This window comes from Merops nubicus, unplaced genomic scaffold (genome assembly GCF_000691845.1).
Source record: "Merops nubicus isolate BGI_N331 unplaced genomic scaffold, ASM69184v1 scaffold45130, whole genome shotgun sequence".
NCBI lineage: Eukaryota > Metazoa > Chordata > Aves > Coraciiformes > Meropidae > Merops > Merops nubicus.
Window position 1 is genome coordinate 1 of NW_008581706.1, and position 21,145 is coordinate 21,145.

Sequence of the window (21,145 nt, forward strand, 5' to 3'; positions counted from 1 at the left end):
CCCCGCCTTGCTTCAAACCACATCTTCCTGTCTCTCTTCACAGGACACAATGGCGACTCTCAAGGAGAAGCTGATGACCACCATCGCGGCGGGACCCGCGACCCCAAACAACAAGATAACTGTTGTGGGGGTTGGTCAGGTTGGGATGGCCTGTGCTATCAGCCTCCTTGGAAAGGTACAGCTCAAGGACAATCTGCTCTTCAAGTTCCCGCTGCTGTAACGTTCGGTGCTGCCTATTTGTCTTAGCAAGTGGTGGGAAATTGGGTAGGGTAGTGCAGGAAGGAATCATTTGCAATTCCTGTAAGCAAGAAGCTGCACTGTTCATGCAAGGCTGACCTCCATTCATTTCTCCTTGTTCTCTCACCTTTCCATCTGTGCTTAGCAATAAATCTCTCATTAAGCGCAGTTATATTGCAGGCTGCTGGGGAAATGTAGTGAGCAATGGCTCTGAAGGGCCTGCTGCACTTTTCTTTCTCTTATTAATTTTCATATTCCTCCCAAATAAAGCTGGAGTTTGCTGGTGGGAGAGCTCTGCTGGGCCAAGAATGCAGACAGAAGAAATCCATGTGAAATAAGAGATAGGAATCAGAGCAATGCATGTTTGCTTTTTGCTCTTTTAAAGCATGGGTGCTGTAATAACTGAAAGTACTGCTGTCCTCTTCAGTAGGGGATAAAGCCAGTAGGCTTTATTTCCCCTAAGCTCTTATTGCTTGGTTATATGTCTTTATTGTTTTCAGAGAGGCTTTAGCTAGTTTTCCTAAAAATAGAGGAATAGACTTAAGGGTTAACCTCACTTTTGTGTTACTAGTTTCTGGGGTTTTTGGCAAATCTCATATTGAAGTCTGAGCAGAGTAAGGGCTTATTGTGCAGCAAGGATCTCTTGTACTTTGCACTTTGTTTTTGGAGATTATTGTGAATGAGTTAAATTGGACTCCTTACACTCTTAAAAAGGCAAATGGGAACTGCAGGTAGGTTTGTGTTTGTTTTGTTTTGTTTTTTTTTTTTTTAAAGAAGGCAGAAACAGTTATGCCCTACCAACTTGCAGGGTCAGATTTTAAATCTAGTAGCTCACAGTGAGACCAAAAGTCTTAAACCTATTACTAAAGCTGTATTTTATTTGGAGGTGACCCTTCTACCTTCGTCCTATCTTGAGGATGCTTGTTTCAAGTACTGGTGTTTTAATCATGAAACCTTCACTTTCTCATACTCAAGCCTTGTGAGAGAGGAAAAACTGACAGTAAGAAAAAGCCACAGTGTAACCAAGTACTGATGTGAAAGTCACAAAGTTTTTTGAACTATGTAACTGAAGCAGAAATTGAATGGAAAAACAGTGACAATTCATTGTGGACTTTGTGGGAGTGGGTGAGGTTTTTTTTTGTTTTTTTTTTTTTTTAGCAAGTGTTTGCCTCTTGTGGTCTGAACTAATTTGTTTTTGAAGGAGTACTGTAACCTCTAAGGTTGGCAGCCAGGGAGACAGATGAAGTTACCACAAACTTCACTACAATCCAGCATTTGGCTGTTTAATATGCTGCTCTCTGCAGGATCAAATTGTGCTTTCAGAAATCTAGCCACAAAGTTTTATTACTAATGAGCTGTAGGTACCAAACCCAGAGAAAACTGATTTAAAATTTTTACCTGCCTGGATTCTGACATGATGGAGTTCATTTCAGTCAGGCTTCTGCTCTCTTGTTTTCTCAAAAGTATAAGCTGCAGCATAAAACATTTTATAACAAAACTGGTTCTTGTCACTGAATTAGAATCATAGAATTGTTGAGACCTGTAACATTACCAAGTCATATACCTACCTATCAAAGGGTGTAACCATTAGCCCAGCACTGCCAAGTCCAATACTAAACCATGTCCCTAAGCAACACATCTTTTTAAAATACCTCCAGGGATGGTGTCTCTACCACTGTGCTGGGCAGCCTGTTCCAGTGCTTTACAGCTCGTGCAGTGAAGTTTTTCCCATTTCCTGTCACTTGTAGTGAAGTTTGGGTTGGTCTCTTCTCCCAGGTAACATCCTCCTTTCAGGCAGTTGTAGGGAGTGATGAGGTCTCCTCTCAGCCTCCATTTCTCTAGACTAAACAATGCCAGTTCCCTCAGCTGCTACTCATAAGACTTGTTCTCTAAACCCCTCATGAGCTTTGTTGCCCTTTGTTGGACATGCTCCAGGACCTCAATGTCCTTGTAGTGAGAGGCCCAAAACTGAACACTGTATTTGAGGCATGATCTCACCAGTGCTGAGTAGAGCAGGACAATAACTTCCCTAGTCCTGCTGGCCACACTATTTCTGATACAAGCCAGGGTGCTCTTGGCTACCCAGGCACACCACTGACTTATTCAGCTGGCTGTTGACCACTATGATGTGACTTTGACTTGTGAAAGATAGTTGGCTCCCCAGATGTCTTTTTGTTACTTCATGGCATAAAATTTTGCACTTAATTTCCTCTACTTTAACATGTAGATGCAGTTGAGTTTTAGATGGCTTTCAATTTTATAAAATTAAAATGTTCTAATACTGTTTTCATTTTACTGGTGTAGTAATTAGCATATAAATTTGTCTGATGGTAGAACTTCCAAAGTGGTTATTTTTAGCTCCCTCTGGGTTAGAGACAAGTCACTGATGTTGCAATACTGTTTTAGAAACTGAAACATCCCCACAGCTCCAGGTCAGCTGTTCTCAATGAGAATATTTTAAGCTGCCTTGAGTGACTGTGTAGAATTCATTGCTGTGTGTGCTAATAATGAGCTGAATTATTCTCTAGGCAACACTGATGCAAATTCATGAAGTTAGTCATTGGAGCTATTCCAGGTGCTCTTCTGTTTCAGGGAGAGCTGGCTCCTTGAAAGAATGAAAATAAAACTTAACATGCCTGCTGTTGTGCAGTATTTTTCATGTGGAGGGATGTATTTACTGTTGGGTGTTCAAAGTAGTTTAGTTAATGCTAGTTATATTTCTGTGTGAAGTAATGAGTGCTACCTTTATATAAAAAATAAATGAAGAAGCTTGGTTGCAGTAATGTTTTCAGTAGCATAAAAATGGCCTTAACTTCTTTTACGTGGGATGTAGGTACCTAGGAAAATAGAAGCAGTAATTTGAATTGCAGTAGAATTTAATGAATGAGAAGCCTTTAAGTAAAGTAGAATATACAAGGGCAGTAAACACGTCTGTCAAAAAAGGCAGGAAAACTTTCCCTTGGAGCAAAATGCCATTTCCCTCCACCTCCACATTTCACTGGTTTCCTGTTGTGAAACTGTGACACTGTGTCCCAACTTAACCTGGCTGGACAGCAAGCACACATGGCTAAACCTGCTTCTCTTCTGCAAAGGAAATACAGGGTGCTAGCTCTAGTAGAGGAAGATTAGATGAAGAATCTATTTTCTCCTGATACTATTTTTAGTGTTGAGGAAGATAAGTCTGTTCCTGTTCTATATTTTTGTGAAATTAATTGGTAAGAGAATACTTGATAACTGTGGTGTGTTCTGTAAGGTATTGAAAAAAGGCCTACTTGCTGGACAGATTTGGAGGGTTTGTTACAACCCTGGAAGATGCAGCTTTACCCCTGAGACACTAAATCATGAAGTGCCTTGCTAGCCAAGGGTTAGTTGTGCACTCCAGCTTCCCACAAATAATGCCTCTTTTGAAAAGTCTGAATGAGTTTCATCAGCCTGTGCTGCAGTAGCCTGTGACTTTCTTACTGTGAAATACATCAGAACACCAAGATGTGCTCCTGGTTTGCTTTTGGAGAAGAGGTACTTTCAGCTGTGTAACATCTTAATTTAAAATGTGATACAGTTCCACTGGGGAGTAACTTCAAAGTGCAAATTAACTGCCTTGCTGACTCCTGCAAATGGTGGTGTTTGCAGGATCTTTGTGATGAGCTTGCTCTGGTTGATGTTTTGGAAGACAAACTCAAAGGAGAAATGATGGATCTGCAGCATGGGAGCTTGTTCCTTCACACTCACAAGATTGTGGCTGACAAAGGTGAACCTCGCTTTCTTTAATACTAATGGTCTGTGAATTTGCTTAATAGTGGAGCATTAGTTGTGTAATTCTGGAGAACTCTAAGAATTTGGCATTGAAAAGCTAAAAGTATATGAAGGGATGAGAGTTCGGATGAACACTGTAACAGTGGGAGTAGCTCTTAATCTGGTCTCTCTTGCATCTCTAATGGCCACTTTACAGTTTTGGGTTTGCTAGGTAAAATTGATTTTAATGACACTCTTAGTACCTCTTTGATGTTGAAGAAATAGTATTATTTGGATAGAGGAAATGAGATTCAGGGGGGTTGAATGTACTCTCAAGACTGACATGGACATATCAGGACAATGTTAAAAGGTGGTGCTGGCTTTAATAGCAGTGACTCGCGTGTTAGGGGTTTGAAGGTGTGCACAGTGGAGAAGCTACCCATAGTATCTGTGTGAACACAGAGTTACTGAAATCAGTGGTAAGCCTGTTTAACACATTCTGCCTCTTCTTCCCCATGCTCTTTTGCAGACTATGCTGTCACAGCCAACTCCAGGATTGTGGTAGTAACTGCAGGGGTTCGTCAGCAAGAGGGGGAAAGTCGCCTCAACCTGGTTCAGAGGAATGTGAATGTCTTCAAATTCATCATTCCTCAGATCATGAAATACAGCCCCAACTGCACCATCCTGGTAGTTTCCAACCCAGGTAAGGCAGTCTTTTCCTAGGAGACTTACAGATTCTGTTTGTCAGAGAATTGGTGGTTTATTCTATCAGTCTTCTCAAACACAAATTGAATGTTGAAACTTAGTAGCGCAGTGGGGGCATCTGCCATGTATCTGCTAACAGCAGAATAGAGACACACTTTCCAATGCTTTCTTTATTCAGAACTTCTCATGGTATCTGTATTTTAAAGGCATTCCCTGGGGTAAATATGCCAGTTCTGTACATACTTTGGCTTAAGCAGTAGGTAGTTTGAAATTTTTCTAAAAGAGATACCCATTTGGCTTTTAAACTGTTTGTACTAGTGTAATAAGCACATAGCTACTGTGCAAATACAACTAACAAACAGCAGTTTTAAATGCTTGACTCTGTTTTTTCACATCACACTGTTCCTGTTTGAGCAAGGCTGAATTGAAACCTATAGACTTCTCAAGTAGAGCAACTAGAAATAAAATACCTGAATCTCAAAACATGTTTCACTGGAAATTGCTTTACCTCTTACTGTGATGATGAAGTGCAAGGTCATTCTTCTGAAGGTTACTTCAGGAAATTCTTTGAATATTTTAACTGTATGAGTTCAGTCCTGATTCTGGATGCCCTAGGGTTTTAGGTGTGACAAAAAATGTGCATCCAATTTTAGCTGCTAGGATACTAATCCCCAAAGACCTTCCTCAGTTTTCCTTGAGCAGTAGCTTGATGGGTCCTGAATTTCAAGCAGTGCATTCATTTTAATCCTCCAAACAGTCAGACCTAAAATACTTGGGGCAATGAGCACAACTGTGTTTTGAGTCTTCCTGATTGCCCTGCTACTTGCAGTAAAGTAACAGTTGGAGCATTCTCGATGTATGTGGATGGTTCCATTTACTAAACATGTTCTTCTTTTCAGTGGATATATTAACCTATGTCACATGGAAGCTGAGTGGCCTGCCCAAACACCGTGTGATTGGAAGTGGCTGCAATCTAGACACAGCTAGATTTCGCTATCTGATGGCTGAGAGACTTGGCATCCACCCAACCAGCTGCCACGGCTGGATCTTGGGAGAACATGGTGATTCCAGTGGTAAGGAGCAGTTCTGACCTCCTGGGGAATAAGCAATACAGTGTTAGAACTTGAGGCCTAAGGAGTGGTATAAAACTCTGAAAGAACAGCTGCAGCTGAGCTCTGGTAGCACTTTGCTGCAGTTTGGTGAAGATTAGGGCTGAGACAAGTCTGGAAATCTAGGTGGACATTTGCAACAAAAGTGATTGTGGTCATGTGATTAAACCCTCAGCTGAAAAGGCTGATTATATTAGCTGAAGTTGCATCCTAAAGGCTACAACTTACTCCAAAACCTGAGGATAAACAGAAGTAGTATCATAATGTAGCCTGTAGCACAGTTCTCTGAAACCAATATTAGCTCTTTTTAGGTCAGTGGTAGAGCTTGTTAGTAGTAGAAAAAGCCAGCAATTCAGACTCAGGCTAACAAATAATCTCTTACCTTTTTTTATCACTTTCCTCAATGCTATTTAACAGAGAGAAGATGGTTTTAAAGCCATATAAAATCCAGGAATCTTATTTGTCTTAATTCAGTTCAGGTATTTTAAGCCTGAAGTGATGCAGCATAACATCTATGGAGATTGACACTGCTTTATATTTTAGTGCTGTGTATTTCTAAGGGAGAAACTTCTTCAATGTCCCACTGCATTTGATCAAAGTACAGTGTCTGCTCAAACCCAGTATTTCCTGAAGCCAGCCCTGCACTGATGAAAGCAGAGCCTGGCTGAGCATACACAGAGCTTGTCTTGCTGTGGTGCTGCAGCTGCTTTTGCTTTGAAGGAGATAAGAATTCCTTGTTGCCTCACAGGAGCAGAGAATGAGTCTGCCTGTGAGCTTCCAGTATAAAGGGAGATGTGCAAATTCCCCTCTTGATATTCCAAATTTGCATATTGCTGTCCTGTTATTCAGGGAAGTAAGAGGAGAATTCTTGAAGGTCAAATCTGATACTGATTAGTGGGACAGCAAATATATACCTGCTGGAATTCTTGAGTAACATTAGTGTGAAAAGGCTGTACAGCTAAGATGTGCCTTTTTGGTAGCATTTGAGGCTTCTGACTTCAAAAGCAGCTGTCTGCACCTTCAAAGGACTGAGAGGTGTGTTGTTCATGTGCTGCATTTGACTCATGTCATTACTGAATGAGGCTCACACTTGACCCCCCACCAGGTTCTCAAAACTAACTGTACTTAATGAAGTCTTAATCTGCCTCAAACATTGTGGTTCTGGCTTTTACTTGGTTTCCAGTTATCTTAGATTGGAAAAGTGGAGGGGGAATTCCCAAGTGCTGTTGGAACTGATGTCCTCTCTCTGTTGCAGTGGCTGTTTGGAGCGGAGTTAATGTGGCAGGTGTTTCTCTCCAGGAGCTGAATCCTGCCATGGGAACTGACAAGGATAAAGAGAACTGGAAGGAAGTCCACAAGCAAGTGGTTGAAAGGTATATGTGATGCCTAAAATAGCCATTCTGCACGCTGCCTCCTTGTCAGTGCCTCTCCATCCTGCTGCAGCTTTCATGCCCTTTTAGTTAGAGGGTTGCACAAGTGGAGCTCCTGGTTTAAAGGCAAAAATGCAGGATTTCAGTTGGTGAGCTTTACTATCCTGCAGCAAGACTAGCTATTGCATAGCATAGCCACTTAATATATGCTATAGGATATGTATGTAGGTCGTGCATGGCTTTATTTTTAAATGTTTACCTGGGCCAAATGCACTCGGTGGTTGTGCCACTGACTTCAGCAGAGACCTTCAGTTGTAGGTGTGTATTTTTCTGCTTGTCATGAAGAACTGTTCATAGATGGAAGCTATTTTTCTTTTCAGCTAATCCTGGGAGAACAACAGGGCCTCTTTATTATACATGTATGTTAATGTAGACTTATACTTTATCCTCTTATGCTGAAATATGTAAGTCTTGCACCCACACTTTAATTCCAAAACTTACAATGCATGTCAGAGGAGTTTCCGGGGTTGTTTTTTTGTATTGGGAAATATTCACCCATTTTAAGACATAGAGTTCACACAGTGCCTTGAAGACATCTTAATGCAACTGTATTTCCATATTTCCTTAGTGCCTATGAGGTCATCAAACTTAAGGGATACACAAACTGGGCTATTGGCCTGAGTGTTGCTGACCTCTGTGAGTCCATGCTGAAGAACTTGTGCCGGGTTCATTCAGTCTCAACAATGGTAAAGGTAAGAAGTGCTGCCTAATTGATGTTCTAGTTCTTGTTATGGAAGAGCTAAACAGTCTCAGGTGGCAAGGTGCTGAACAAAGTTTTGTAAAACTACTTTGAATGTAAAATGGGAGCTTATTACTACAATTTTTTTTCTAGTCTGACCTCCCAGCCATACCCTTCTCACAAGTCTGAAGCTACAACTAAGTTCTCTGTACTCTACCCAATGCTGTAATGCCAGATTCATTGAAAAAGTTTCAGTGCAAAAATAGAAAGCTTCATGGAGGCCCAGACCTGTGTCCTTTTATAGCTGGTGTAACTGGCTTCATCTGGTCTGTACCAGCTGTATAACCTCTGGTGCAGCAAGGACTCCTGAGCAGGCTGATTACTGCTCCCTCTACAGCAGGAAAAAAGACCTGCCATAATCTAGGTCTGTGAATTTTGGCAGCTAGTTGCTGAATAGAAATAAAAGTGAGGGGTTTGGACGTAGGAGTTCCTGAAATCGGCCACCTCAGTGTTGCCAATCAGTTGGTCTAAAACAGCTCTGCACTTTTTATTTTCCCAAATATATTCTGACAGAAATTTTTCTGCGGGTTGCAAAACGATAGTCTTGAGCTCAGCTCTTAGAAAGGTTTCCTGTTGTATAAACTAACAGCACAACTGGGATGGTGGATTCATGTCTGAGTGATCTCTCTTGTTTTTTTTTGTGGCAGGGCATGTATGGCATTGAGAATGATGTTTTCCTGAGCCTGCCTGCAGTCCTAGGTGGCTCTGGATTGACAAGTGTAATCAACCAAAAGCTGAAGGATGATGAGGTGGCTCAGCTGAAGAAGAGTGCAGAGACACTGTGGAACATCCAGAAAGATCTCAAAGATCTGTAATTCATGAATGTTAGATTCCAGCAATAGAAAACAATCGTGTGCAAATGTGGCCTCTACTCACTATACATTTATGGTTAACATTTAATGTTCTTCCAGACTGAGCTTTGTTCACAGTAGCTAAACTTGATGCTTGTTGTAACACTCAGGCCTTATGAACAAATAAAGCATCTTTCAGGCATGTTTCCTTGTTGTCCTAGTGACTTCTTTTCAATATTTAAATTGCCTTGGCGGGGGGAGAACAGATTTAAAATACACTGAAGTTTTACTTCTTAATCACTTTACAGTTATGGAATATTCACAATAAAATAGACACTACTTGCTTGGGATGCCTAGAACTGCTCAACTTAAGTGCCCAGGGGACAACCTGTATCAAATCAATCTGTCTTGTATCATATTTCAGAGGCCTGCAAGTCTTGTTCCATAACAGATGGTCTGAGACTAAGTTGGAGCAGTTCAAGAGGCTTTTCTAGCCCAAATAAAATGCTTTTCAGTAGTGGATCCAAATGCTTTAACAAGCAAGTAGCTTAATTTTTGTAGCTCCTTTTAAAAGAGATGCTGCAAGTGCTGTCCCATTGCAAGATCTCTTACCCTGTGATTTGGTAAGTAGTGTGCAGTTAGTGCAACAGCATGGGATGCTGGTGACAGTGTTCACAAAGGGGAGACCTTGGGAGTTGTCTTCTACTCAGCTGCCAGACTTCTTCCCTGATGGGGATGGGAAAACCAGTGTCTACCTGTAACTCGCTGTGAGTGGGGATCTTACTGGAAGGCTTTCCACACCTGGATAGAGCAGCTTAAGTTCCTGGGAAGTTCATCATCAGCTGCCATGAGGTAAATGGCATAAGCTGCTGCTCTTTGCAATTTCCACCTGAGCACATTTAGCTGGCTGCCTTGCACAGCTCTTTCCTGGCTTTGTTCTTATTTATGCTCTTCTTGGTTAATGAACCAATTGACAGCTATGTTGTGGGACACTTTAGGATTCTTGAAATTGATATGCAGGAAGAGGTATCAGATGTCTTAGAGGACAATGGGACCTTTTCCCATCCGATTGTGAATTGTGATTATTGTTTTTTTTTAACAATCACTTGGCTAAAATAAACCTGGGTTTGTTCCTGATGGTGTCAGTGGGTGTTGCTGAGCCATTAAAGTCAGAGTCATACCTTGTTCTGTGGTCAGCAAACTGAGACCCAAAGTAGGCTGGGACATCCTGAAAAGAACATAGTAATCAGTGCTTGAGCTGGGAAGATACTGTCACCTGGTGTCTGTCAACCATTCCTTCAAGCCCTTCAGTCCATAAAGTGTATGTGGTTTTGTTTGTGTGTTGGTTTGGTTTTGGGGTGTGTTTTTTCTTTTTTTTTGGTTAAAACTCCCAACAGCTCTTCTTGTGCTGGGGGCAATTAGTCAATAGGTTCAAAATTGTTAAATAAGTGTCTCAGTCTAGGGAATTTTGAGATTTTTAAACAGGCTTTTTGGATTCTATTTTGCAGTCACTAGTATTTGTAAGCCAAATACAAGTACCTTAATTATCTTGTAATTATTTTTTGTTAGTACTCCTATCATACAACCTTGTATCTTCATTGCAGTCGCATGGTTGTACAATAACTTTCCTGGGTATTCTTACACAAACCAGCCAACCACCTTGTCACTTGGAGTCTAGCCATAATATACTTTCATAGCAATCACATTATAACTATATTGCTGTAGTACTTTATCTCTAAAAGATAACCCTGGGTGTTTTTCTGAACATAAAAGATGAATGTTTATCTCCTTATATGGTTTGTTTATACAGCCCATTGAGACGTGAACTTTGTTCTTTTATCCCATGAAAAGCCATACAGGTCTTTAACCACGTTCCTATGTGTCCAGAGGTACCTTTGTCACTCCTTGGGCTGACAGAAAACATTGTGGGGCAGTTGGACCAAGTAGTGCAGCCAGTAAGATGCAGCACAGCAGAGCACTTCAGAAAGCACTGAGGACAACTTGCTTGATTCACATGAGGTAAGAGCAGTAATGTTACTTTAATTGCTGTACAGACCTAGATCCTCTTGCATCTGCAGGTATATGGGTACAGAGAGAAGCAGGTGATGTAGAGATGGGAAGGGTACTACTGGGGTAATTGTGCCAGAGGACTGCAGCTCTGTCCTCTGAGCTACTCTCAGCCTTGGATATAGGCTGTTACCACTGTGATTGTATCATGGCTTTCCAAAGAAACACATGTGAAGGAGAAAGAGAGCTTGAGTGTCCCCTCTGCACATCCAGAACACTGAGATGAGTGTCATCCTTTACTATCAGCCTGTGAGACAACTGTCTACAAGCTTAGTAGAACAACAGTGGTGTTAGTGGTAGTCAGCCATCACCCTGGCAAGAGGAGGGATTGTTCTGGGCTCAGATGTGGTGTTAAACCAGCTGCTGCCTTAGTAGTCAAAGGATAACAATGGGGCAGGGAATTGAAGGCAGGTTTAAAGAGTGAAATAATGTTATAAAGAACATGTAGGTGTAGATGGAACTGTTTTAGATATGCATTTTGCTAAACTAGTAGTGCTTATATGACTTTTATATCAGCTTAGGACCATATTTTATGATAAGTAGGTGACTTGTGTCTTAAGTTGCTCACAGAGTTCAGTTACCATTGTTTTCACACATTTCATCTCAGCATTGTGCTGCAAGGAAATGCTGTTTTCCCCAATTCACAGATATAAATCAGAATAACTAAGCCACAAATTCTCAGTGGAATATAGATGCTGAACTCTCACTGATGTCAGTGTGACCAAGAGCCCAAAAGCTGTTGAGAGTCAGATCCTTATAGTGTGGTCCAGAATGACACAACACCATAGTGTAAAGGCCTCTCAGGGCAATGCCTGATTTTGGTCATTTCTTTCTTCTGTGAACAGTTGTCCTCTAATGCATGTCTGTGAATCCAGCCTTATGTAAGTCAAAACTTCCAAATTTTTTCAGGCTACAGTAGCCAAAGTCTTCATAAAATCCCCACCAGTCACTGATGTACTGCATTTTTATAAAGTGTTCCTGAGACACCATTGCTACATGAGTTGTTGTTCTGTGCAAGCAAAGGAGTCGTGCCAATAATTAACTGAAATAGTCTCCTGGAGAGGTCAGACTTGGGAGGCATGAGTGGCTCAGTGGCTGAAATGAATAGTTTACCCTCAAACACAAGCAACAATGCACAGTCTGGCCCAGGCTGTGCCTGTGTAAAGTAAGGTTGCTGAGTAAATATTTTCTCCCTTACACTGTCCTCTTTAATAGCTATTCAACATTATTTAGGCATGTTTACATGTTCAATATCTGAGGTTAAAAAAATGCAGAAAACTTGTCAAAACACTGTGGATTCCTACTAGCACTGATTACTAGAATTTAATATTCACAGTTCTTGCTATGTGAAATGTGTTAAAAGAAAACACGAAGGGAATAAAAGAGATTTTGCTTGAGGTAAATTAGCAGCACAGAGAAAACTGTATTTCAGACAGTAAGTTAGAAATGCAATGATTTCCAAAGTCTCTGATTCATCAGTATCCAGCAGTAGTAGATACTGGAATACTCTGCCAGTATCACTGGGAATCAGGAGCGATTACCATGGCTGAGAATCACATAAATTGTTGTGCAGTAGAAGGAAATAAATATTTTTTTAAACTTACTTCTGTACTGGACTGATTCTGAATGCTGCAGTTTTTGTTTAGTTGTTGGGTTTTTTTTTAAGATGAAAGTCAGAAAAAGAATAAGCAGAAACACCTATTTGGCATGCTTCAAGAACATTCAAAGTCAGGACAGTTCAGAACAATTCCTCCAAGGTCACACAAGATAAGAGATGTAGTAAGAATTCATACTTAGACTAAGCTCTTCAACACTTCTAACAAAGAACCAAAAACAAAACAAAACCAAACAAACCACCACCAACAAAAACCTAAGAGTCCCCTTTGATGTAACAGAAAGGAAGAACAATTATTATTAGAAAAGGGCATTATTGTGAGAAAAAGGGAAACTCCCAGAATATTTAGGCAAGAGAGGCTTCAGCCTCTCATTGACTACCACTTGAAGTGAAGGAGAAAATACCACGTTACAGCAACACACAGACAGATCCCCATGCTAAATATGATACAAACACTCTGCTGACCACAGAAAAGAAATAAATATCAAAGCAAATATGTGGGTGTTTATCTAGAAAAGTGTTTGTGTGTCTTTGTATGTGATTCTGAATTACAGATGGGGGTATGGACTGTATGGTAGAAAAGACATGCAAACCAGTGTATCAGTGTTGCTTTTTAACAGGTTGCAGCCATATCACACAGAAAATCTTGATGTTTCTAAGAAACTGTTTGCGTGTACCTGTGCATTTGTTTCCTAAAATAACTAGTTGGCTTTTACAGTCTTGAATGCCTGGTGCCTGGCTGGAGGTAGAGAAGTCTGCTCTCTCAGAGAACGTGGGCTCTGTGCCCATCTGTTGTGAAGGGATCACTTTGAGTGCCTGGGGTGAGGTGACTTGAAAATGGGAACATTCCCAAATCTCTACTCACGTGAGAAAATGGCATACATGATTTGTAGCATACCTTTTATGCATTTAACAGTCCTGTCCTCAGAGGGATACTGGGTCATCGCAGCATTTATTTAAACTTTAAACAGGATGGCAGTGTTCTGTTGCAGGATCCAGCCTGGTGGCCAAGCTACCCTGGCATCCTTTTCCAAAGGCAAGTCTGAAAGGATTAACTTTAAACTTGCCCCTGGAGTACTGATGCCATCTGGAGGACTGCTAACTCTCATTCTGACTCCTGGCTGAAGCAGCAGAGGGCACAATGCTCTGCAGAGCTGGGAAGATCAGCCTCTTAGACTACCTTCTGTGCATGTATTTTGTGTGGTCTGTCCTGGAGTCCACGCACTCCATGCCTGTTTGGGACAAAACACACCAGATGTCACAGAGAAAAGTCCATTATGTCATGTCACTGTGTAAAACTTCAAATGTTTCATAACCTCTTCTCCCTGCTGGCCATTTCCCAGGGTCGCTGTACAGCCATTTCCAAACTGGGAGGAACAATTCTCCACTGGTGTGAGATTTGGAGCATTGTTTTGGGGCTTGCACAAAGCACGGGTGTTGGCCATCACAGCTGGAATGGTCTGGACCTGCTGAGTTCAGGCAGGCAATTAGGGCTGTGCCTAGAGCATTTCTGAACAGCTTCCTGATCTTTCCTGGACTCTGCAATGACCCCAGGTGACCAGTGTGCTAGAAAATGAGCTATTCTCTCTGCAGGCAGCTTTGTCCTCCAACAGGTTGCTGGTATGCTGCTCACAATGCTGTGGAACCTTCTGCAGACTGCTCAGGCAGCCTCATTTCTCATGGTGCTTGCCCAGCAAAGCTGTCAGCTCAGGGGAGCCCACGCATTGAACTGGTAACAGGCAGCAAAAAGGAACAGTCTGGCTGAGGGGGTCTGGTTGCCCAACAGCTGATGATTGGCAGCAGCCACTGCAAAAAGTGGTCAACAACACCCCTAGGGGTTCCTGTGCTGTTCTGAAGCTTGAATTCTTTTTACAGGTATTCCACTGTGGTAGGGAAACAAAATTGTTTAGCTATTTGTTATGCCACACAACTGCTATTATGCTTTTGTGAGTAATGACTGTTTTGAACAGGCAGTTTTCTCCCTAAAACAAAATTATTCCTTCCATGGAAGCCTAAATGCCATGAAGACCTGGATATTTTTTTTATCAGTGTTTTAACAGATATAGACAAAATTATTTATAGTGCTGTTGTAAACTGATGTCTGTTAGTGTGTGGCTTTAAGGGGCTTAGAACCATATACAATTATCCTTAATGTGGTTGGGATTTGGGACTGGGGAGGTCTCTATCCATCTGGAAGTATCCTTAGCCAGGCATTTCTCAACAACCACTTATCCCAGAATGCCAGGGTCTGAGGTTGGGTCTGAGGCTCAGGTCTTCTACCAAGGTTAGTGTCCTTAAAAATACATGATTTTCTGACCTATGCTATTAGGAAGGTAAGATCAGGCTGACAAACACTTATGATCCATCAAAACTAATGGATGGGAGGGTGTATATCCCCACCAACAGATTTTTCCAGATTTTTTACACCTGGGTGTAAAGCTCCCAGAATTTTTTTCCAGATGCTTTTAGAACAAATTTGACTAGATTTTCAGCAGACATTGGATGCCCAATGCTTTAAGGGTAACTAAAGATCCTTAACATCTCAAGCAATTTTATGCATACCTGTACATTTCTTCTACATTTCTTAAGTCTTATTAAGGAAAGTCTGTGCATCATAATCAGGCTCTCCCATTGGGTTTCAAGCCACAGGACAGCTTGGCAGGTGCCCAGCAGCCCCAAGGTGCCTGATGACAAAGGCTCTTTAAAATTGTTCAGCATCCTCCTCCTTTTTTAGATGTATGACTCAGGCAGGTTTGCTTTATTATCCCAATTTTCACTACCACTTTGGGATTTATAGTGAGATTTACTAGATTCTGAAGCAAAATATAGTAAGACTTTACCCTTTTTCTTTAGACGGGTTAAATACAAGTGCAACCGACATCTTCCTGTGGTTGAATAAAGTAAAACTAAGCCACCTAAAATAGATATTTCTACCTTAAAAGTCTGTAAAATAATTAAGTAAAAGTCTGATTTTTTTTTTTTTTTTTCTGAAATGTTTCTAGGGAGGTTCATCAGTACACCAGAACTGCACAGGTAATAAATGGTGAGGCCTTCCAGTGGGGTCAAAAAGACACATCACATGGAGATGAAAGGAACAACTTTAAAAGTTAAATAACTGAAGCCAGGAAACACTGCAATGAAGTTCAAAAGGGGCAAAGAAAGGAAGGAGCAAAAACCTTAGGTGAAGAAAACAAGAAAAGGAAATATACTGCTTTTTTAAGTCAACAGCATCCTCAGCAAACAAATGTCTGTAATGTGTCCCTTTAGAGGAGTGGGTATTACTTGTAGGGTCACAAAATAAAGTCCAGCCTCTCTCAGTTCCTTATGTTCAGTCATAAGGGTTGCTCTGGCCTCGGCAGTCCACATGGCTGAGTGCTAAGAGCTCATTTTATTAAGGATCCTGTCTCTGCTCTTTTTTCTTCTCTTCCCTGTGTCTCTCAGCCTGAGGCAAGGGCTTTGCTTCCACATGGAGGTCGCCAGTTCTGCTGACTGTGTTGTGATTCTCTTTCCACGGGCTTCATAAAGCTGTGGTTTGTCATTGAGCAGGATTTAGTGAGAGGGATAAACCAACCTCTTAGTCAAACAAGACAAGACACTGGAGAACTCATGTTCTCCATCAGTGCCACCTACTGCTCTACTTCTAAAGTACAGTGTGTGTGTATGTCAGGAATTACTACAAGCCATTGTAGCACCCTCCTGTGAAATTACTCAATGTGTATGAGCATTTTTAACAGCTATGTCTTATAACATTAACCTTAGAGAAAAGAAATGTTTAGAACAAACTACACCTAGTCAGTTACCTCGCTACAAACTCCCACACATTGAGGGTGTTTCTCCCTCTAACACACACCCCAAGGAGGCTGAAGTTGATTTTCCAGCTAAAAAGATGGTCTGAAGTGGTTCTTCTGGAGGTAACTTACTATGAAGACATCCATTACTCATTTTTGGGGGTGATGTCCTGAGTTTTTGCAGAGAACTTTGCTCTACCCAGCTAAAAGGAGTTGGATCCAAGCATGCAGAGAAGACAGCATCCTGGGAGATGACTGTTTCAGAAAAGCTTTTAGGTAGGGCAGAATGCACAGTGTTGTCCCTGCATTGTTATCTCCAGAGAACTGTAGGAAATTTTGGGAAAACAATATATGCTTTGTACAATTTATCTTCTGAGACTTTGCAGACTCAGCCGTCTTACTGTACAACATCCTTTCATGCAAAGTTATTTCACTTCTCTGGGCTGAAAAAGAATTTGGTGGGGTAACAAATGATGTTTGGCACAGTGAATAATGCATTACCAGAGGGCATTTGTACACTTTGGTGATAAGAGCAAGATGAGAACCTAGATAAGCCAGACTTCAAACAAGTTTCACTTGTTTCCAGATTTCTAAAACATTTTAATCGATGCTGTATTTTCAAAACTACTATTTTGGGTAGGTTTCCATCTTCTTCTTTCAGCTGTCACAGCGGTTGTCCTCTGGTTTGCCAAAAAGGAACAGACTGTACAATCATAGTCACAACCTTTGCCTGTCTCTATGACAAAAATTATGGATGTTTTAGTGTCAGCAGAACCCCCCTTTCACCTTTTGCACCTCACAGCACTTCCCATGGAGGATACCTGCTGGCTGCTCTTCTACTGCTTTCTACCCTTTGTGACTGCCCCTCCATTGTGCGTGTTGTTTGCCCATTCTTAATGTCAGAATGTACCTTTTCTCCTTGAAAGCTCATTTTGCTGTAGTTGCACAGCTACAAGCATTCTCTCCTTTATGGCAGCAACCATAGATAACTCCAGGTGCATCACAGAGATCCCACATTTAATGCTGGCTGGCCATAAATAGGATGAATAGGTCCCTTTGCTCTCTAGCCATGGAGAGCATTTGCAAGGATGAAAGTTTTTGAACTGCCTGCTGGATCTAACCTTTCCTAGGCACTTCATATGCTTTTCCCTCACTAATAACAAAAAGCAGGAATCTGGGATGGCACTGTGGGGAAGAAAAGCTTAAGACATACAGATTGGGTGATGTCAAATGTACTCAGAATATGGAGGAGTACTAATGTTCATAGTGATACTGAGTACTTTGGGTCAAAATATCAGACATATTTTTTAAAAAAACCCTGAGTATTATCTCTAACCTGTGAAAGATAAAAAAAAAAAATGTACAGGATAGTTATGAGTTGCCCAGGTTCATGTGATGATGTTGCCAGTGCTTGTGAAATGATCTCATGGGATCTGATGATTCTTTCAAATCCATTCTCAGGGGCTGTATCAACTTCTGCCAAACCCAAAAAGTAAAACAAGAATCCCCTAATTACAAAACAAAAAAAAGAAAATGGTAGAAAGATGTCATGCCTAAGAACCTGAAAATCACAGACATTACAAAGAGCTTTAAAATGTTACTATTATGACTCCTTTCCATTGTTCTAAAATTATTTGCATGTGTTTTAGGCTGCCTGGGGACAGTGATTATGTCAGTGAGCCTGTGCCACCATTTATCTGGGAACACTGCCAGAGGTTTGCTTGTCATCCCTGGAGAGGGAACCTTTGCAGGCTGTGAAACTTCATATAATGTGAAAATGTGACTCTGGCTGATGTGATGGTTCAGCAATGAAGTGAACCTTAAAATATTGCTATTTTTTCTTTTAAGTAACACAATTTTTCAGCTACAGGATGAGCCAGTTTCCTACCTACTCCAGGTAGTAAAGGCCACAGCTACTCCACAAATGATGGTTCTCAGCCAGCTTTTTTTCATGAACTGGTAAACTGGGCAACTCAAACCATTGAGGCAAAAAGACACCCAGCCAATAAAACCCGGAATCCCTCTCTGGGCAGGCTGGAATGCCTTCCAGTTAGCCAAGAAGGGAAACTTCAGCCCAGCCTGTGAGCAAAGTGGCACAGCACCGCTGAGCCCACCTGCCAGCTCCACTGGCTGGAAAGGAGAAGGCAGCATTCCCTCTCACCTTTCCCATCCCTTCTTTTTCCCTGCCTTGCTGCTCCATTCCCTCTTGCCAAGCTCATCGCTGAGACAGCTCTAATTCCTCACTTGGCAAAAAAAATATCTGTGTCCTTAGGTTGTTGGGTGAGCTGTACCCATCAGCTCAGGGATGGGTCTGACAGCCTCAGTGCACAGAGGGCGTGGGAAGTGCAAGTGGAAGAGCAAGTCTTGGGGGGACAGTTAGCCACCAAGGTAGGCTTAGCTGTATTATATTATCTCCAAGAGACTTTCATGCAGATGGGCTGCCTGTCTTCTAAACCAATTGCCTTGGAATTGCTTTGTCTTCATCGAGCTCAGAGCCTTTCTCTCCGTACTACTGTGTAGTCCAGGCCTGCTGCTGTGATGTTGTTCTCCACAGTGCCAAAGATGCCCTGGATCTCACCTGGAGATTTACTCACTGCTGAACTGTGGATTTTGGGCAGGTTGTGCTGTAAGCTCAGAATCGGATTCAGCTTAGGCAGCTGTCCCAGAGGCACTGGCTTCCCAACCAGGCGTGTAAGCACATAAGCATCTTCCAAGCCTGCAGCAGCTCTGTGGAGCTTTGAGGATCTCAGGCTGTGAGTTAGGGACTGACATCTCTGCAGATGTGTGTGCTCTGCTTGCAGCATCCCAGTTCTGTGCTGGAGCATGACAGAGGCAGAGCTGCTCCCTTACTACTCACTGGTTTCCCTGTGGCAGAGGACATGGGCCTGGAGGCCAAAAAAGAGCAGTGGCATAGAAAAAGAGAAACCAGGTGGGGTATTGGGGATCAGGACTACAAGAAGGGCCAAGGTGCATGCTGAAGTAGGGATAGAGCCATTGTATCTCTGTTTGTAAAAGCTCTCAGGGCTGCTCAAAAGCAGAGTGAGGTCAGCAGCTTGTGCAGAGCCCTGGGAATGTTGCTGGAGTTAATTGTGAAGGAAGGGTATGAGGTAAACTACTGCTTACAGAATGGTGAACTGAACCAGAATAGGTTAACAACATTTAACCTGGTGAGTAATCTAAGGGATATCACACAGAACAAGTCTACTAACCTGGTTAGTAAGTGGCCAGCAGATAAAGTCCATGGGTGTTAAGAGGAGGGTGTATCTGGAGGGGAGGACTTAGGGGCTGGACTCGAATCAGGTGGTGAACTCAAAGTGTCCTCCCTGCTGGAGTTTGCTCAGGGCAGTGTTCAATTTACAGTCATTGAGTTTTGGTTGTCCCTGTGGTGGTAAATACTGAATGCTGTGGCTGAGGAGCTCAAAACCTTTTTTTACCTCCCTCTAAGAGAAGAAAAAGAAAAAGCCCTGGACCCAAAACTGCCCAGACCTTTCTCAGGTCAGTCTTAAATTCTTACCTCTACCAGCAGCTGCTTCTCAAGCCTTGAGGATTTCACTGAGCCAATTTAATGCTGGTGGTCAGACAGTTTAAATCCATTAGCTCCCAGCTATCCGAATAATTTTCCCCTTGGAGCCCAGCACTCCAGCAGACTGCTTTGACCAGAAGTGCAGAAAACTGCCACGTTATCTGGATATTTGTTAACTGCTGTGGCCTGCGTGGTGAGCAGCTGAGGGCTGAAGAAAATGCCACTGGCTAGATCCCTGTCCATGACTTCTCTTAACGGGCTTCCCCAGTGGGAGGATGAAGACCTACCAGTGGAGGATTTGTTGCTCTTTGAAGTTTCTTGGGAAGTTACCAACAAAGGTTTGTGCAATGCTCTTAGGGGTTAGTATTGCTGTTTTCGTGGGGGAGGAGGGAGGCTTGGGTGAGAAAAGCATTAAGGGGAGCTCGGGGAAAAGTGGGCTGCAGAGCTGTTGTGTTGGGAGGATGCATGTGGCATCTGTGTGTAACCAGGAGTGCTGTGTGTGGGCTGCCTCTGCCTGTGCTTGTGTGGGATGAGCGTGCAGCCAGGATGTCTGTGTCTCTTCACATGTTTAGCCACCAGGCACAGGCTGTTTAAACAGACATCCAAGTGTGATGCCTGGCTGTGCAGATGTATAGAGAGATAGATGTTGCTTTTGACAAGTTTATAGTTTACCTTCCATGCAAATTTACTTGGGAATGTAATGCATGCAAATCAGCTGTAAAATAGCCATCAGATTCAGGGTAGCTTAGCAGTCTCCCTCACCCTTCCAGAGCAGAATCTGGCCCAGAGGTCAAATTAGAATCAGGTTTAAATAAACCTATCTGCACTGAAACCACTGCACAAAAACCAGATGTCAATGACCAGCAGTCTTTATACCAGCTGAAACTCTGTTGGACTGGTGTCTGCAAACACAGGTGGTGCCAAACAGGGACTTCATGCTTTGTGCATGTGTGCAGAGGGACAATCAATCTGTTTACTGCACACAGCTCATTGGGCAAAGCCCAGACTGCTTATTATGCAAAGATCTTTCTGCCTCCATTTCTAATTCACTCATCGAATCATCCCCCTTCAGCTAGGTGTAGTTCGTCAAGGGGGAACAGGTTCTATCTTTGCCACTAAAATGAGTAAATAATTGACCTTGTGTGTCTTCTTGTCCTGGCAGAGAAACAGAGAGATCAATCAGGAGAGGGGATCTGTAATTTAAGTTTTTAACTCTAAAGGAGAAATGTGTGTAAGAGGAACAGACAGTGCTAAGGTTTATCCTCCTGGTGAAAATGGAATTGCTATGCTCTGAGAGCTTCTAGTATTTCATTTGCCCTGCAGTGCCATTTTACATTGCTCTGTTTAGGGTGGTGAGGATCACCAATTTAGGTACTAAAGAGTAGCTTTCACACTTCAGATCTCTGTGG

At 42.2% G+C, this 21,145-nt stretch overlaps 1 protein-coding gene across 2 annotated transcripts; it reads left to right on the top strand.

The window, feature by feature from the left end:
- The first annotated feature begins 43 nt into the window (after window positions 1-43).
- LDHB (lactate dehydrogenase B) lies at window positions 44-8,945 on the top strand. 2 transcript variants are annotated; one of them, XM_008935319.1, is made up of 7 exons: window positions 44-175; window positions 3,868-3,985; window positions 4,499-4,672; window positions 5,574-5,747; window positions 7,039-7,156; window positions 7,782-7,905; window positions 8,600-8,945. In XM_008935319.1, exons 1-7 carry the CDS (start codon window positions 50-52, stop codon window positions 8,765-8,767), a joined length of 1,002 nt encoding a protein of 333 aa, XP_008933567.1. In that variant the 5' UTR covers window positions 44-49; the 3' UTR covers window positions 8,768-8,945. The 2 variants fall into 2 exon arrangements, with proteins under 2 accessions (XP_008933567.1, XP_008933575.1); XM_008935327.1 differs by lacking the exon at window positions 4,499-4,672 and having other exon boundaries at window positions 50-175.
- The last annotated feature ends 12,200 nt before the right edge of the window (window positions 8,946-21,145 follow it).

Excerpts from the sequence above, each read along its gene's own strand:
- LDHB (XM_008935319.1), top strand. The coding sequence starts at position 50 with ATGGCGACTCTCAAGGAGAAGCTGATGACCACCATCGCGGCGGGACCC. Across the intron at positions 5,748-7,038 it reads AGAACATGGTGATTCCAGTG|TGGCTGTTTGGAGCGGAGTT; the intron begins GTAAGGAGCAGT and ends TCTCTGTTGCAG. Across the intron at positions 7,906-8,599 it reads CAGTCTCAACAATGGTAAAG|GGCATGTATGGCATTGAGAA; the intron begins GTAAGAAGTGCT and ends TTTTTGTGGCAG.